This window comes from Lissotriton vulgaris, chromosome 6 (genome assembly GCF_964263255.1).
Source record: "Lissotriton vulgaris chromosome 6, aLisVul1.2, whole genome shotgun sequence".
NCBI classification, from domain to species: Eukaryota; Metazoa; Chordata; class Amphibia; order Caudata; family Salamandridae; genus Lissotriton; species Lissotriton vulgaris.
The window spans coordinates 209,204,274-209,222,638 of NC_141694.1; the positions used below are offsets into that span (position 1 = coordinate 209,204,274).

General features: G+C 42.2%; 1 protein-coding gene across 1 annotated transcript in view; it reads right to left on the bottom strand.

Moving 5' to 3' along the window:
- TNFRSF21 (TNF receptor superfamily member 21) overlaps window positions 1-18,365 on the bottom strand; it is a 193,856-nt gene that overhangs the window by 120,028 nt on the left and 55,463 nt on the right. The window contains exons 2-3 of the mRNA XM_086926249.1: window positions 14,454-15,075; window positions 956-1,468 (exon numbers count right to left, since the gene is read on the bottom strand). Coding sequence (XP_086782375.1) covers window positions 956-1,468; window positions 14,454-15,075 — 1,135 coding nt within the window. The remainder of the gene's footprint in view (window positions 1-955; window positions 1,469-14,453; window positions 15,076-18,365) is intronic.

An 18,365-nucleotide genomic window follows, 5' to 3' on the forward strand; every position in this document is an offset into this window, starting at 1 on the left:
GCGGACATGTGGATCAGACAGCTTTACATTTGGGTTTAAGTTAAGAGTACTGCAAACAACTAATTTTTTAACCTGCATAGTCCAAGCTCATCATAAAAAACTATAGCATGTAGGCGACCTGTACATTGTAACCTTAAGAAGCAGGTTTATAATCGATTTTGCAAATCTACATCTTTGTTAATTCAATTTAACACCAAAAGTAGAGAAAAGTAAATATTGCGGTTTACCTAAAGATTAATTCAGATATTTAACGATTGTGGTCCACCTAACAATGATGCTCGAGCCCAGCGCCTTACTTCCTCTTCACTCGTCTCTTCTGGTCATCGTTTTTCCTGTCCTACAACCTCACCACCTCTTCGGGCTGCTTCTTATCCTAACATTAGCAACTTTTACCCATGCCCTCCTCTGAAACTACTCTCAACTCTTAGTCCCCAAACGGCCTCCGCTTCCTCACCTGTCTTGCAGTCACATCCACCTCGCACCTACCCTCACCCAAAATTCCAGCCTCCCCAGCTACCATAGCTTGCTTCTTGCCCCGGCCTGCCTGTACACAGTGGCAGTGCAGAATAACGCACCCGCCAGTTTACCAGGTTTTCCACCGAAGTGTAGTTTTATTTAGGATGCTAACTTAACTCTTTGCTTGGTGAAAGATTCTAACCCATTTGTCATGCATGGAAATGTTATGGGATAAGTAAGCCTGCAAAACAGTTCTGTAGCACAAATAATGTTGGAAAAAAGGCAAACCTTTTGAAATAAGATTAGACAAGATTTTTGACAGAGAAGAAAACATACATCAAGTGCCAGACAAGACCAGGTGAAATAATCGAATGCGAAATGATAGTGTATTTTTTATACCAGCAACATTATTGATGTCAAAAATGATACCAAAATGTACCCGAGATACAAATTTGCTGAAAAGTGCCAAGAAACATTCCCAAAGGTATTTTCCACTCACCGTGTCCATTGCAGTAATAGACCCATTTCTCTTTGTTCTGGGCAAGAGTGGTACATTGCTTCAGGCCGGCTTTTTCCATGATGGAGCTGGGATCCTGCCTGGGTCCTTTCTTGAGTGTGCGTGAACTTCTCCTGACGCTGCAGACAACAATCACAACAAGAACTAGCAGCAAAAATAGAACAATCATCCAGGGTAAATGCTCGTTGATGTCGAAATGTTGGTGTACATGCTGCCGGGGCTGACTTCTCTTGGTGGGCTTGAAAGCGGAGTTCTTTGTTCCTTCCCTTCCAGTGACACCTCCTGCCGAGTGAAGGCTTATACCTGCTATAAATGCATGTTTTTTGTGATGATGATTTTGCTGGTGTCTTGGCTCTCTTGTGACTGCGACCCCCATGCCTGGGCCACCAGTCTCGTTCTTTAAGGTGACATTGTGGATCCCTGTTGGTTCGGCAACGTAGGTTGACACATTTGGTCTTACAGATACGGTAAAGGCAGGCCCTGAATGAGGAACACCTGCGGGTAAGGAGATAGATTATTGATATAGCCCATGTAGAATAGATTAAACAAAACAATATTCAATATTAAAAGGGGAGGGGGGGGGAGTAAAGGTTTCAGAAGGTCTAAAGATAAGACCTTGCTGAAAATAAAAACTGGCCAACTATTACATTTTAAATCTAATTTTAGTTGGCCAGGAAAATAAAGCAGGTGGACATGTGAACAGCCATGCCTGGAGTAGGGATCAAAAGCCAGGGTGTTTATCATTTCAGTAAGATCATCTGCATTGTGATCTCACAGAACATCCTGACCTTCAGCTGACGCTTAGTAACAAGAAAGTAACTGAGTCTTTAGTAATACCTTTTAGTAATTTCTTACCAATATATTGCTCAAGTGTTGCTATACACATTCTGAGCATCAGCAAGTAGGATATTTTCTAATGGTCATTTTTTTGGGTGATAGTCTGTTAATAATGTCAGAGATCTATTTTGACCTGCTCTGCATAAAATGTTTAATTGTTCATTTTTATTTATAGACTCAAACATAATATAGAGAATTGTAGCATAAACGTATAAACAACAAACCCTTGGCGTTTAAATGACAATAAAACACCAGAATTAATTCAAGATAACAAAAGCTAAAACAGTACAAGTTCAAGGCAAGACAAAATTTGTGGATGGACAACATAAGTAAAAAGAGTTACAGGATTAAAAGGTATTAGATTCAGTGGAAAGGGCAGAGTAGAGGGTTGGTTTTGTTTTAGCATTTTTTATAAACAGAAAATAATGCTGCATTTAAATGTGTTTTAGTTAGCATAGGCAGGATTCAGTTGACAAGACTAGGCCAAAGTCAGCTTGCATTAAGACTCTGTTTGCAGTATCAGAGAAAATGCGGATAGAGAAAATGCGGATTTAAAAATTGCATGAATGGGTTTCCTACGTTCATGATGCTGTTCTGTAATTTTACTTTACAAAAAGAAATACACATAATAGAATTTTGTGGTGGGGTTTATAAGCGGAGCTGAAATGTAGTTTGGATGTTCCTCAAGAAGGAAGTCATATCCTGACTGATCCTGAATTTTGCAACATAAGCAATACCCTTTGCCTGTGTCTGCTCTAACTAATTGCACTGTGTAAATGTCACCTTATTTCCTACGAAAGCCCTATTTTAATTATGCATGAAAGTAGTTGTTCCTAAATGCTCTTATTTGATGCGTCACATTTTCTTGTTTCACTATTGGCTTACTGTTACATGTTTGTTGTTTATGTACTTTCCTCGTGCCTGCATGCACAAGATGTTTTGTTAGGAGTCTTGATTCCTGGCACGATCAGTATGTTCCAGCTTAGAACATATGATCGGACCTGGAATCAAGACTGACAGTTGTGTGGAGCCAGCCAGAGCCTCCAGTCTTGTAGCCGGTGGTGCTTCATTTTATTATGGAATAAACTTCTTAAATCACTTCAAGAGTCTTCTTTCCATTATAACAATTTGGCGATTTGACCCATCACTTCCATATATTGTTACCATAGATGCCAGCTCAAAGGGTTTAGGGGCAGTCTTTGCACAAAAATCTAACTCAGGGAAAGAATGTATTATAGCTCATGCTTCAAGAGCGCTTACACCTGCTGAAGAAAAGTATTCTACTATAGAAAGGGAGACTTTAGCTGTGGCGTGGGCTCTTGAGCATTTTAGAGTATTTGTGTGGGGCAAGAAGTGTCTGGTCAAGAGTGATCACAAACCTTTGGTACGGTTGTTGACCACTGAAGGCATGTTGAAAGCATCAGCACATATAGCATGCATGTCCATGCGACTTCAAACTTTACACTGTTGTTTACGTTGCTGGGAAGGAAAATGCAACTGCTGATTTCCTATCCAGAACACCTTTACCTCTCAAGGAAAATGTTCACAATGAATGGAATAATTTTCATATAGCCTTGGTTCATGATGAGGATTCCCTACCTATTGATCAGGTGGAGTGGTGTGAGGAATTCAAGAAAGATTCTTTACTAAGGGAGGTTGGTAAATACATTTCTGAGGGATGGCCACAAAAAAGGAACATTAATTCTGATCTCAGGTGTTTTTGGGAAATAAGAAATGAACTTTCTCTAGTAAATAGTGTACTCAAGAGGGGTGACCGAGCCATTCCTCCAAGTAAACTCAGACACAACATTGTTGGTCGTGGTGATGACGGTCATGCTGGCATTGTTAGAACTAAGCAAAAAGTAAAGAATTGTTTTGGGTGGTCAGGTATGGACATTTATATTGAACGTTTTGTTAGGAGCTGCATTGCTTGTGCAAATGCGGACAAGACCTTGGTTACTCTTAAGCCTAATTTAGGTGTTCATGTGATCCCGGATTACCCTTGGCATACCGTCGCTATGGACCAGTAGGTCCAAATTCAAAATATGTTATAGCGGCTATTGATGTATTTTCTAAATGGCCTGTTTTCAAAATTGTAGATAAAATAGATACACACAATGTTTTGATTTTCTTGGAGGAGACTTTCACTGAGGAAGGTTTACCAGTGCGTCTGATTACTGACAATGGCGTACAATTTTGATCAAACAAAGCCAAAGCGTATTTTAAGAGAGTTGGTATAGTTCACTCCACCACTTATTTATATAACCCCAGTGGGAATGATGTTATTGAGCAGTTCAATAAGGTTCTCAAGAGTGCAGTTCAAATTGGGGGAGATGAGAAGTGGGAAATACTAATTTTCAAAACAGTGTGGATGTTCAGGACCTCGACTAACGTCATGACTGGGCATTCTACTTTTGAGATTATGAGAGGTAGGGTACCCAGAACTAAATGTAATCCTGTGTGGTTAGCTCCTTCTACTTTATCTAATGTTGATCTCACGAGAGTCCAGGAAAATCTGGTCCAGAATCATGCTATGATTGATTGATTGATTGATAAAAATTTATATTGCGCAAGACAATAACCCGAAGGTATCAAGGCGCCTATCAATGACATCAAAAATCTGAATCAATCATCATTACACATAGGCCTGTAAGAAGAGGCGGGTTTTTAAAGCGCCGCGAAAGGTCTGCAGGGAGGGCAGGGACCTGAGATCCAAAGGAAGATCATTCCACCACTTAGGAGCTAAAGTAGAGAAGGCCCTACCACCCCATTTAGCTTTTCGCACACGAGGGGCTGAGAGAAGCAATTTCCCGGAGGAACGCAGATTCCTTCCGGGGATGTAGTGGGAGATGATGGAACCCACTCCAGAGTCACTGTTCCTTGCGATGGCTCTGTATGTCATACACAGGACCTTAAACCGTACTCGGTACTCCACAGGAAGCCAGTGCAGCGTTTTTCTGGCCAAAGTGGCCGAGGAGCGTCTAGGAACATCCAGAACAAATCTGGCCGCGGCATTCTGGACAACCTGCAAGCGCTGTAGGAGGGTCTTATTTAGCCCCGCATACAGCGCATTGCAGTAGTCCAGGCGTGAGCCAATGAGCGCGACCGCTATTTGCTTTCTGGACTGCACAGAAAGATATTTCCTGATCCTTCGCAGGGTGTGGATAAGGCCCCAACAGGTGGAGATGGTCCTGCTCACCTGTCTACCCATATCCAGGGCAGGATCTATCATTACCCCAAGATTTTTTGCAGATGTAGTGGGGGAAGGGCACACACCTAGCGAGTCAGGCCACCAACTAGAGGACCAGATATTTTCGTTCCCACCAAACACCATCACCTCAGTCTTCTCCCCATTCAGTTTGAGGGAGTTCTGAATCATCCAGTGACCAACCGCCTCCATACAAGATCTAAATTTGGAGACGGTCTGCACATCTGAATGGGAGAGAGAGACGAGTATTTGGGTGTCGTCAGCATAGGATACTACCTCCATCCCGAAGGTTCTTATTAGTCTGGCCAGTGGGGTCACATAGATGTTGAATAGGGTCGGGCTAAGAGCCGACCCTTGTGGGACCCCACATAGCACAGGCCGGGATGGAGATAGAAACTCACCCATCTTGACTCTTTGTTCCCTCCCAGTCAGGAAGGAAGTCAGGAGATCTAGAGCTGCGCCCTTCACCCCCACATCCCCCAGACGAGATGAAAGAACTGAGGGAGAGAGGGTATCAAAGGCCGCAGTTAGGTCTAACAGGACCAGGAGGGTAGTCTGGCCTCTGTCCACTGTCGTGCGGATGTTATCGAGCACGACAGTGAGGGCCGACTCGGTGCTATGTTCCCTCCTGAATCCATGCTGAGAAGAGTCAAGACAGCCCGAGCTTTCTACAAAAGCGGCGAGATGCTTATTCAGATGTGCCTCAAGCATCTTCGCAGGGGCGGGAAGCAGCGAAATTGGCCGGAAGTTTTTCAGGACTTCCGGATCAAGGGAGGCCTTCTTTAGCAGGGGTTTTACTACCGCTTTCTTCCATTCCAAGGGGAAGACACCATCTCTTATTGCTAGATTCATAATTTCTAGCAGTGGTGGTAAGAAGGACTCCTTGCACTGCTTGATGATTTTCAGAGGGCAAGTATCCAAAGGGGAACCGGATTTGATCTTATTAAGCAGGACTTCAAGATCCTGTGGTTCTAGTGGTGGAAAGGAGTCCAGAGTGCCTAGAAGAGGAGCATCGACGATGGGCGGATTCGACTGAGTCAGGGCATTAGAAACACTGATGCCAGCTCTTTGTTTCTCAAGAGCAAGATGGATGTCCAAAATTTTTGTATGGAAGAATAGGGCAATCCTATCACATAAGTCCTGCGAAGGGATGACAGGGTCAGGAGTTTGTAAGTCGACTAACGCGTCGACAATTTTGAAAAGCTCCTTCGGGGAGGAGAGCGAGGTGGTCAGGGTTACAAAGTAATCTTGTTTAGCCTGCACAATCTCAGCCTTGTATTTCCTGACAAGGAGTTTGTGGGCTTCTTTATTCTTAAAGTCCCAGCTGGAATGCCAAAGCCTCTCCTTCCTCCTCACTTCTTGCCTGAGGAGCCTAAGGGAGTCGGAGAACCACGGAGCAGAGGGTCTCTTCCTTGCTCGGCGTCGGGTCTGTATGGGAGCTAGCTCATTCATAGCTTCGGTAACAACCTGTTCAAAATGATCAACTGCGGTATGTACATTGTCCATACCCGTGATTGAAAAGCTAGCAGCCCAAGGCGCAAAGGAATGGCTGCTGATGTCCCTAAGGTTTCTAGCCGTGACCATTGCATGATTCCCTTTTTTACTTCCATCCCTCATGAGGTATTCCAGATGGAATGGAACTGCGAAATGGTCGGACCAAGATAAATGCACCGGATCCTTAGTGATTATACGATGGTCATTCGAAAAGATGCCATCTAACGTATGACCTGCCCGATGAGTCGCCCCACTGACTCGCTGCATAAGCCCACAGGAAGCCAGAGCCTCAATGAGTCCTGAGGTGTCAGAGACATCCTGTCGTTCTAAGTGATAGTTAAAATCACCTAGGATGGAGAGATTTTCTCGACCAAAATATGGTTCCAAGGCCTGAAGAAGTTTAAAAGTAAAATCAGTCCGTGGGCCTGGCGGTCGATATATTAGGATTCCATGGAAAAAAGGGCACTGTGCTTCCTTTATGGTGAAATAAAGGGCTTGGAAACAGTCCGGGAAATCAGAAATAGGTGTAGTGTGACATTGAAGGTGGTCTTTATAGAGAATCGCTATGCCACCTCCCACTCGACCTTGTCTGTCCAGTCTAGTCAGGCAGTACCCTTCAGGGACCGCTTCGATTAGATCAGGACCAGATGAATCTTTGGCCCAAGTTTCAGTGATGAACACTAGGGTTGGTTTTCTATCTAAAACCATTTCCCTAAACATAATCTTATTTTTAACAAGGGAACGGGCATTAACCAGGATACCTTCTACTACCGTAGTTGTAGGCCCAGTCGCACCAGAGTACCCAGGGGGAGAAAAGCAGTGGGGATTGGCAGGCCTGAATTTGGTTGAACAGCCACAACGCAGAGGACGGACTAGGTCATCTGGTTCAAGAGAGTGCGTACATCCTAATCTGCGGGGTTTTAGACGCAACATATCCTGACGGGAATAGCTAAGCAGAGGGGATGTAGCAGCGGCGGAGTCCAGAGTCCAGTCGTCCAGCGCGTCCTCAGCGCGGACGGGCGCAGACGGGCTGGACTCTGGCGTGACTCCGGCGTCATTGCGGCGTCCACGATGCGCGTACACGCTGCGCGTCATGTCCATTTAATTATGAAGGGCTCTAGCGAGTCCACGTGATTGGCTTCAGCCAATAGCTGAGGAGTCTTACTTCGACCCACCCAAGATGGCGCCCCAAGTAAACAAAGCGCGGGGACCGGCCCGCCCTAATGGCAGTGATTACGGCGTAATACCGCTGTGCAAGGAAGCGTTTCCGTGAGATTAGGACACAGGTAAGGGAACTATGAAATTATTAGCAGTACTAAACTATTTTTAAAAACAAGGGAAATGCGACTAAATTAAATTAAATAAACGACAAAAAGAGGGTTGGTTAAAATATCCAGTAACAGCCTGCTTCTTACGAGAAGCGCGATGTGCACAACGAAATCCAAACAGAGAATGAGCCTCTCAACCTACCCGCTTTAAGTAAGACACCGGAGTACAGCCTCTAGCCAGTCCACGTGATTGGCTTCAGCCAATAGCTGAGGAGTCTTACTTCGACCCACCCAAGATGGCGCCCCAAGTAAACAAAGCGCGGGGACCGGCCCGCCCTAATGGCAGTGATTACGGCGTAATACCGCTGTGCAAGGAAGCGTTTCCGTGAGATTAGGACACAGGTAAGGGAACTATGAAATTATTAGCAGTACTAAACTATTTTTTAAAAAAATCAATAAAGAACGATATGATAAGAAGAAGGGCTCAGCACATGATCCCATTGTAAGAGTTGGCATGCTAGTCAAGGTGAAGAAACCTTGGAAAGTAAAAAAAAATTAAAGCCAATTCATGGGTCCATTTGAAATTGTAGAGGTTCTTAAGAATTCTGTCAGACTTGACAATAACAAAGTTTGGAACTTAAACTGAATTGCTGTTCTCAAGGGCGACAGAAATATTTATTCTAAGTATGAAAGAGAACCCAGATAAGTTGACGGTCTAGATGATTAAGATCCTGTTGAATGCTCGGAACATTCTGCTGAATGCTCTGTACTTAGACCTGACCCTACAAATGTTTCTGAAAATATTATTAACAACGAAGAACTTGGTAAACATCATAGGAAAAAACCAGGTTGGATGCCTGATTTTGTTGCCTTCATCAAAAACAAATTTGTTAGCTAAATGAAGTGTTTTTTTATTGTTTATTAAAGAGGGAAGATGTGCTACATATTTGTTGTTTATGTAGTTTCCTCGTGCTTGCATGCATGAGATGTTTTGTTAGGAGTCTTGATTCCTGGCACGATCAGTATGTTCCAGATTAGAACATATGATCGGACCTGGAATCAAGACTGACAGTTGTGTGGAGCCAGCCGGAGCCTCCAGTCTTGAAGCTGGTGGTGCTTCATTTTATTATGGAATAAACTTCTTAAATCACTTCAAGAGTCTTCTTTCCATCATAACACTTACTCAAATGAAACCTTATTAGAAAATCCCTAAGATGGCAGATCTCACCATGTAGAGAGTGTGCTTTTCACTCTTAATATCTTTAAAATGTGACCTATTTGGTAGATCTGCCAGTCTTTCAAAGGCAGACACCACTCTTCTTGCTGAACTACAATTTTTTTGGGCTATTTACTTGTTTTGTAGGGTAATTTTCTGTTATTAGCTCTTGCAACTGGAATTATTTGCTGCATTACTGATGCGCTTTGCAAATTTGATTAACGAACTACTTTTTGCTATATGTAAAGAGTTTGAGATTTGAATAAACCTTTATGGGTATGACTTTGAATTATGTCTGATAAAGTTTTCTTTATTGACAAAGGGCCACTATCAATTGAGATTCACATGGCACTGATCCTGTGTCTCAACACTTTAAATGTATTAGTTAAAAGCGGTGGCAACTTCTTGGTGGCAATGAAGTATTATATGGAGGAGAGCAAGCATAAGACCATCTAGAAACTTCCCTAACCACATCACTGGCAAAGGTAACAATCAAATGCACAGAACACAAAACACAAGCAATATACAACTCCATCACTGTAATAATTAAATAGGGGCATATCTTTTTTTAAATTTATTTTTCTTTATCACAGGTGTCTCCGGGCCCCTATTTCAAAATTTTACTTTTTCGACTTCTAATGTGCGAGTCCATAGTTCTGTTTTGGGTTTCTTTACAGATTCTAAAAAACGTTCATAATAATCATCTTTCCGGACAGGATGGCTCACTAAATCCACAGAATTTCTTTTTGTCAAAGCTGAGTTGATGTCAGTAACTAAAAAGATCCTGATGTTCAACATCAGGAGACATGAATTCATAAATATCACACTTTATGTGAGAAGGAGCCAATATCACTACTGTATTTCTTACAAAATTAGGTTCTTGAAGACTATGGTTTAATTTAAGTTGCAGATTTTGTACAATTTCCAGGTAATTCTTCGCTGCATCGCGATTACATGCAGATCAAAGCAAATTTTAGTCTGTGGAAAAGTTTTGCTCTAAAATGTGCAACCTTCTATAATCTAGGCCTTTGAAGTTGACTAGAAAAGCAGTATAATTTTATTGTTTACCTTCATGAGCAACAGGTGGACACTATATCTGCCAATTCATATACCATGATGCCAAGAAGCACCTGGGAAGTGGAAGAGGTTTCTTGTGCAGAGTTTCATTTGACATTTTCTGGCCTCATTGTCAGGAATTTCAATCATGTGTCTAATGTAGTCAAAATCATGCAATGTCAGCCACATTTGGATTACCCTACTGTTTCCCTTGAGCCAAGAAGTCCTCAGCAGCGATATTATTTAGTGAAGTAGGTTTTTGTTCAAATAGAGGACCTCCCAGGAAGAAAGTTCTTTAGCAATTCCTTCTCTGCTGTAGAAGACAGAGCTTCCCGGGCTGATTTTCTACACACAATGACAACTGGTAGTCATATTCCGCAAGTACATTTATTTCATAAGAAATAAAGATTTCAGTGCAGGATGGTTACTTCTCTTCTTTTGAAGTAATGTGCTATTGATTGGACTCACATCTGAGCCACAGAATAATATAGATAGTCAGCAACTGGTTTACCCTAGCCCCAAAGGAAATCTTTTAGAATGGTTTCAATTGGCTGTTGTACATTCGTAATCCAAGTAGACAGACACTGCTAAATATTTTCTAACTCGTAGGCAAAACAGACCTTATTTAAGCCCATGGGCCAGGATTAAGTAGAGCCTATCTTTTAATTGCTGTATGAAGAAAGCTAAAGGCATTGTCAACATTTTGAATTGCAAATATTGGACCCAAACCTAAGAATTGGGTTGTCTAAATATTTGGTCTGATTTCGTTAGAGTAATTTTTCTTTAATCAAAATCACACAAAATATCCTCTGCATAACAGCAACACTTCACTTTTACCACAGTTGAGCTTGTGACCACACTAGGGGGAAGATATTGACAGAATCAGCTTAATAAATTATAACCTCAAGTTTTGATATTTTAAGATGGTAACAATGTATGGCCTATAATGTTTTGCAGTCCTGTTCACCCACCAGGTTCTATGTGCATAAAATATGTGTCACAAGACATTCACTAAAAGATCCAATTAGACATTTAAATAGCAAAGATATAAGAGGGAAGCCGGATTTACATCCTTTGAAAAAGCATAGTTTGTGTTGTTATTCTCACTGATCCATGTATGCAATTATTTTTCACGTGATAATTTGTCCGTTTTTTTTTTTTTTACCCCCAATCTCCAATGTACTGTATCCTTTTCTTTTCAGTCCTAATAATGGGATGGTATTCCAAATAAATGTACTCTAATCTTCATATAGAGGTGATCCGCTAACTTACTCCTTTTATCAAACTAGATCGTTTTGTGAACACTTGTTTCATCAGGCATAGTCGGAAGAGATTTTTTGTTTTGTTTACACTGGCTCCACCCCTACAGCAAGCAAATAAACCAGTTTTCCATTTACAATGGAATCAGGGCTTTAAATGCAGCAACAGCGTCTGTCATGGCGTGTACAACAACAAATGGCAGGTGTGTTTGCACAGCACATTTTAACCCCTTCCATGCTGGTGACGAACCCCAGCCGTCACGCTCTGCGGCGCTCGTGTGCTGATGACGGCTGGGGTTCGTCATGGCCCGCCCCTGTTCTTTTGTTTACCGCACAGCGGCGGAAACGGCCCAGCATGGAAGGGGTTAAAGTATTTTTTATTTTATTTATTATGTATTGACATGCTAGTAACAAGAACAGGGCCTCTCAAGGGAGTACCTCAATTGTCTGTAAATTCCTTTAATATTAAGATACCTAGCTAAACAGATCATTAACCTGGACAACCTATAGGCATTAGAAACAGCTCTACATTTGCTCGTGTTCAACTTCAGAGCAGACATGGCCTGGCTAATTTGCAAATGGCTGGTTCCTGTCGGAGATGGAATTGTGGGCAAAAAACATGGACTAGATAGCAGCTCAGAGTAATTACCAGTGTCTACGATTAACTCAAGCATTGTACCAATCACTTTACTGTTTTCCTCAGTGTTAGAGGTATGCCATACGTGAGTCCGAAGCTTGTGGTGTCATGACTAAAGCTGCAACTTACAGACAATTTCTCCAAAAAGAACTCCGACAAAGATCCCTCTCACGGGGCCCGTGGGGGACTGCAGCGCTACCCCCAGGAGGAGCAACACCCCATGATGAAGCATGACAGCCGCATGGGTGTGTGAGGGCACTTTTTTTAAAAGGAGGAATTCCCCCGCCTTTCTCACTTCCAACCTACTTTATGAGATAGTCTCTCTCACCAGTCCTTCTAGCGACCAAATAGGCCAGCTTGTCTTTCTTCAGGAACAGTCACCCCCCTGTGTTCACGGTCCTAGAGGACTCTAGCTACACCCTCTTGACAAGGCCTATACAGACTCAACTCGGTCTAGGGTTGCTTGTGTTCCCACTCATAAAAAAACTAGACTGGAAGAGAGCTGGCCTGGCATATGTCTGATGAGGCATAGTGGTCAAAAACAATGGATTGTATTGTGGCCCAGATTAATTACCAGTTGCCAATTTAACATTTTAGTAATCCAAACCTTTTTTTTTGCTGTCCTCAGGCAGTTGGACAGGAGCACAGTAGCAGGGGTGTGTTAGGATGCAGACAGGAGCACCACAGCAGGTGTGTGTTAGGATGCCGACAGGAGCACAGTAGCAGGGGTGCGTTAGGATGCCGACAGGAGCACCACAGCAGGGGCGTGTTAGGATGCCGACAGGAGCACAGTAGCAGTGATGTTGTAAGGCGTTTAGGAACCCAGTAGCAGCAGGCATGTTCGGAGGCAGGGCAGGAGCACAGTTTTGGAAGGCCATTAGCAGCACACTGGCAGGTGGGCAGGAGCATAGCGGCAGCAGGTGTGTTGGCAGGTAGTGAGGAGCGCAGTAGGTGTGTCTGGAGGCGCAGAACAATTTTGGGAGGCCAATAGCAGCACAATGTTAGCAGGTGTGTTTGAAGTTGGACTGGAGCAACAGGTGCAGCGTGAGGCAGGGGCTGAACATAGCTTCCAATAAAATTATTTTGATGCTGTGCAAAAAATATTCTAGTCTCCTCCAGTACCAGGATGCACATCCCAAGATCCGAAAGTAAGTGTGACAGCACATAACTGTGCTCTATGGTTACATAGGAATATACTTTCTTACACGTAGCTCGTTTTTATTGGTATGCAGAATTAAAGAAACGGGCACGCAACAAGATAGATTGCAAAAGTTAGTAAATTACTAAAAACCGAAACTAAACTGACTGATAATTAATGTACCAATAAATTCGCGGTAATAACAGACGCTCTACTTCGAAATTAACCACACGCCCTGCACGCCATGCACAGAATGCAGTATAATTCACATTGGCCAAGTATGCACATTCTTAGAAGAACACTAATCCTCTTATGAGCTTGTATTACAAAGAAATGTTGATGGTTCCGTAGAAATTCAATTCCACAAAGCCAACAAAACTTGACCCAAGTAAAACATCCGACTTTTAAAAACGACAAAAAAGTGAAATCACATTTTACCCTATAAAAAAGTAAGGTTTTTACGTAGGGAATCTTTGTTTATTAACTGATTAAATAGATTATTAAGTGCTTACTAGATTACATGTATGGCATGGGGAGTGGTTATCAACTTAAAAACAAGTTAATTAAATTGGTTTCACGGACATGGTTTTGTGAAAACATGAATACAATTAAGCACAAACCTTCTAAAGCCGAAATAAATAAGTTAGGGAGTCAAAGTTTTAGCATTTAGAGTTGAAATTGTAGAGGTCAAAGTTTACATAGTTCATTTTTGGACCTTAAATTATGTTTACATTCATCTTTAGCACAAGGTAATGGAAGCGGTCACCAGTTTTGATGGCGGAATTACGTCTACTGGCTGCTGGATAAATGTGCGATATGCCCTAATTAATTTACTGTTAAACATGTCCCATCAAATAGCGCATTTCAACAATGCTAAACTCAAAACAATAAAATATGATAAAATCAGTGCTTCGTTTGAGCTGGTGGTTCCTGGTGCTCGACACCGACGCAAAATTGTCAACACTGGCCCATATGATACTCTGCCCCATGGTGGTGCGGTCTTCCTAATTTACAGACGAGCGCAACCGTTGTTTAGTAATTCAAAACACATTAAAATGACTAATACCTGCCACCCAAGTCATTCTTATAGCTTTGGGGGGCTTGGAATATTCTGAATTGTCACACTTGTAGAGTGGCGGTTGGTAGCTTTGTTAATACCATCATTGGCAGTGGTGGTAGGGGCAAAGAGTGGTGCAAGCTGAAGTGGTCTTCTGGCAGGCCTTGGTACTTTTTATCTTTTTAATACAAATTAAGCACTGCATAAAAGCATCCTTCCTGTTAATATAATACTGTTTCACCTGTTTATATTTAATTAAGATTAAATCTAAACCCTCAGTTGAGGACAACACTGTCTGTTCAGAACTTACCTTTAGTAGAGTTGGTTGTAGGTGAAACATCACTGCTTATGCCGCTGGAATTTGTTGACAAAGGGCCACAGATGTTGTCTCTTTCCTTAGTTCCAGGCTCTATGATGACCAGTCCTTGTTCCACACAGTTAGTGTGGTTCTTGCACCTCAGGACACTAGAAGGCACATCTGAGAAGGTACCAGGGGCACATAATCTACAGCGGACATCTTCACTCTCGCTACCTTTGCGCCTCACACCAGATCCAACGGGGCACACTGAAAGACCTACACAGGTCTCATTGAACAGAAATGAACCTGGTGGGCAGGAGCACTCCCGGTCAGACAAGGCCGTGCAGGCAGTACGTTCCACCAGCGGTAGTGTGCAAGACCTACAGGCGTGGCATCTCTCTATACCGGTTTCATGTTTTGTGAATGTGCCCTCTGGACAAGAGCTGCATTCCCTTAGGTCGGTCGCTGTACAGTGCTTGGACACGTAGGTGCCTGCAGGGCACTTGTCGCATATCACCTCTGTGTGGGACTCTCGGTCAGTGTGGCGGTACTTGCTGAATCGTAAGCTTTTTCCGGCTGTCAAAGAAATCCTTTCATACGGAGCATGGGTGCTGGTAGCCATTACAAGAAATAGCTGTAAAAAGAATAGCAAACAGAATCATTCATCAGAGAGTATTTCGGGGAAAAAAATAGTTCCATAAAACAAAGCCAGCATAAAAATATGAGAAATCATTAATTTAGCATCCATGTGTGTAACAAATCAAAAAACATTACTCGCTTACAAAACTCCCAGCCAATCAACACATCAAAAATGCTAGCAAACAGAATTTCATTTAACAACATTATGGTATGTTAATTGGAGGAAACATAACTGAATGCCAACAAATCTTTTCTATCCTTAAGTGTCTACAACATTTTGCAGCTTGAATCCAAGATGACCATCAAACAAAAAGGAAGTAGTAAGTAAAACGGAGTGTCAAGAATAGGCTGGAATAATCAACTTGGAGAAGAAATAGGCAGCAGGCCACAAATCAGCAACCAGTCTATCAGTAGAAGTTCATCTCCTTCTCTCCAGTCATAAGTTCTACAGCAGGAAGAAAAAAGTAAACTAACAGAAAGAGAATGTGCACCATAACAGAGGAACCGGTTAGAGTTTATGAGTAGTCTACACTGGCCACTCGACAAAAGAGCATCAGGGGAGAGACGGTGAGGTGCATGCTCTTCCACTGAGACAAGACTTATTCCTAGACTGTGGCCCCACGTCTTGCCACCCTTTGTAGGTTTTCGTTAAGGTTTCCTGTGGCTACACTGATGGAGTGATCACTTTGAAGGAGTTTGCTGCGTAGGATCTTGTGGGGCACCCATCATATATCTACCCTTCATGTGCTTTATAGTTAGCATGGCAGGTCCTAACATCCACGTCTGCCTGCAAGTCACCCCCAAGTCAGTATGTTTGGAAAAGGAAAAATTGAGTCCTATTAAAAGACCAAGACTACAGGGGCATTCTGGGCACATGCCATTCTCCCGTATAAGATTGTTCTATAATTCCTGGGCTTCTAAAGCTGAGAAGAAAAAGCAACAAATAAAGGGTCCTTGCCAGGATTGTGAATACATGCTCTTGACATCTTCGAGGAAGGTACAACAGTTCCCAGTCCACACTATCTAACTACTTTCTAGTTTTCACCGAACCGCCAAGGCTACCCTCTTACTTTTACAAAAGCTTATATCCACATCCCTCTTTAGTATGTGCTGCCTGTTCTAGATTTAAATCTGTAGCATTTAACATTTGTACAATTTTATAGTTGCTACTTACAGCTGAATACTTGTTGACGCTCCCTGGCAACCTCTCGTTGACCAGGTAAGCTGCCTCAACAAAGGAGAACAGAGGCAGCTGAATAGCCTTAGAGTACTGATTTATAAAGACAAAAGGAGTGTTTTAGAATCTGTGAAACCCCCTTTGAATTTTTTTTTACGCATTACACTACAAATAAATATGGTTGACTGTGTTAAGGTGACTCAATGACCTAAAAGCATAAGGATGCCTTTTAATTTATTTTCCGATAGAAAATAAAAATGTCAAAGGAAAAGCCTGGGCCAAATTTTCTTATCCACTGGAATTCTTCTGGGTAACACGCCCCGCCATTCTTCAGTTTCTCTCTTGTCCAACAGAAGTGCAAACCTATCTCAACACCACATCAAAGAGCTGTCCTACCCCCAATGAATAAGTCACACCATTCTGCACAATGGGATATATGATATTACAACGCATACTTTTAGCACGCATACCATTACAACGGATTTATTACAACGCAAGTCATTTTACAACGCATACCTTTACAACGCAAAACACTACAACGCACATACTATTACAACGCATACCATTACAACGTAAGTATAGGTAAGTATATAATAATAATAAATAATTTTAAAATATAATGTAAATATTTATTAATGTATTATTTAATTTAATTATTTGTTATTTATTAAATAAATAAAATTATTAATTAAATTAATTTTATTATTTGTAAAAAAAAGTTACAAATACCCCTGTACCCCAAAACCCAAACCCAACCCTAAAACCTAAAAATACCCCAGTACCCCAAAACCCAAACTCAGCCCTAAAACCTAAAAATACCCCTGTACCCCAAAACCCAAACCCAGCCCTAAAACCTAAAAATACCCCTGTACCCCAAAACCCAAACCCAGCCCTAAAACATAATACCCCTGTACCCCAAAACCAGACCTAAAACCTAAAAATACCCCTGTACCCCAAAACCCAACCCTAAAACCTAAAAATACCCCTGTACCCCAAAACCCAACCCTAAAACCTAAAAATACCCCTGTACCCCAAAACCCAAACCCAGCCCTAAAACCAAAAAATACCCCTGTACCCCAAAACCCAAACCCAACCCTAAAACCTAAAAATACCCCTGTACCCCAAAACCCAAACCCAACCCTAAAACCTAAAAATACCCCTGTACCCCAAAACCCAAACCCAACCCTAAAACCTAAAAATACCCCTGTACCCCAAAACCCAAACCCAGCCCTAAAACCTAAAAATACCCCAGTACCCCAAAACCCAATGTTTATAAAAAAAGATAAACTTACCAATAATTAAACTTACGATGTAATGGTATGCGTTGTAATAGTATGTGTGTTGTAGTGTAATGCGATGTAATGGTATGCGATGTAATGGTATGCGTTGTAAAATGACATGCGTTGTAATAGTATCCGTTGTAATGGTATGCGTTGTAAAAAATCTGTGGTAACAGTTACATACCGCACAATGTTGCGGAGACTTCTCCCAGCTGGACAGTGGTAAAAGCTTCCCCTCTGCACCATACTAAGGCAGTGTCCTTACTGAGTTGTATTCCCTAACAAATTACCCATTGATAAGTCACTAAGTTTGTCATGCTCTTTCGAGTCTTCCAAAAAGCAAAGGCAGGAGGGACATTCCGAAAGGGGCATCCACCACTATACATAGCAAGTACAAATTCTTGAACCATTGCTTTGTTCTTTGCAGCTAATTCTTCAGATAGAGTCTCAGACGGATGTTTCTCTAAATACATCATTTTGAATTGACAACCTTATTAAAATCGTCTTCTTACGGTGGTAGGTACGTGCAAAATCTCCTGGTCGTATACGGTATCCGCCACTGCTAAACTCTTAGCTGGTACAAGAAAGAAGTCTTCTGCAGCCCCCATTCGTTTTTGCTTCATGGGCTCTTTCACTAATGCTACCTCAAAATATATCTTCTAGGACGTCTCAAGTTGCCCCGTAGGCTGATATCTCCTCGCTAGGATAGGTGGGGGCTCACAGAGGAGAAAATCACCAACCCTAACGTTACACATTCATACTGCAGAATACTTGCGTCAGGCTGTGTACCAACTACACTGTTCTGCAGTCTCCCTCTTCTGCCGCAGC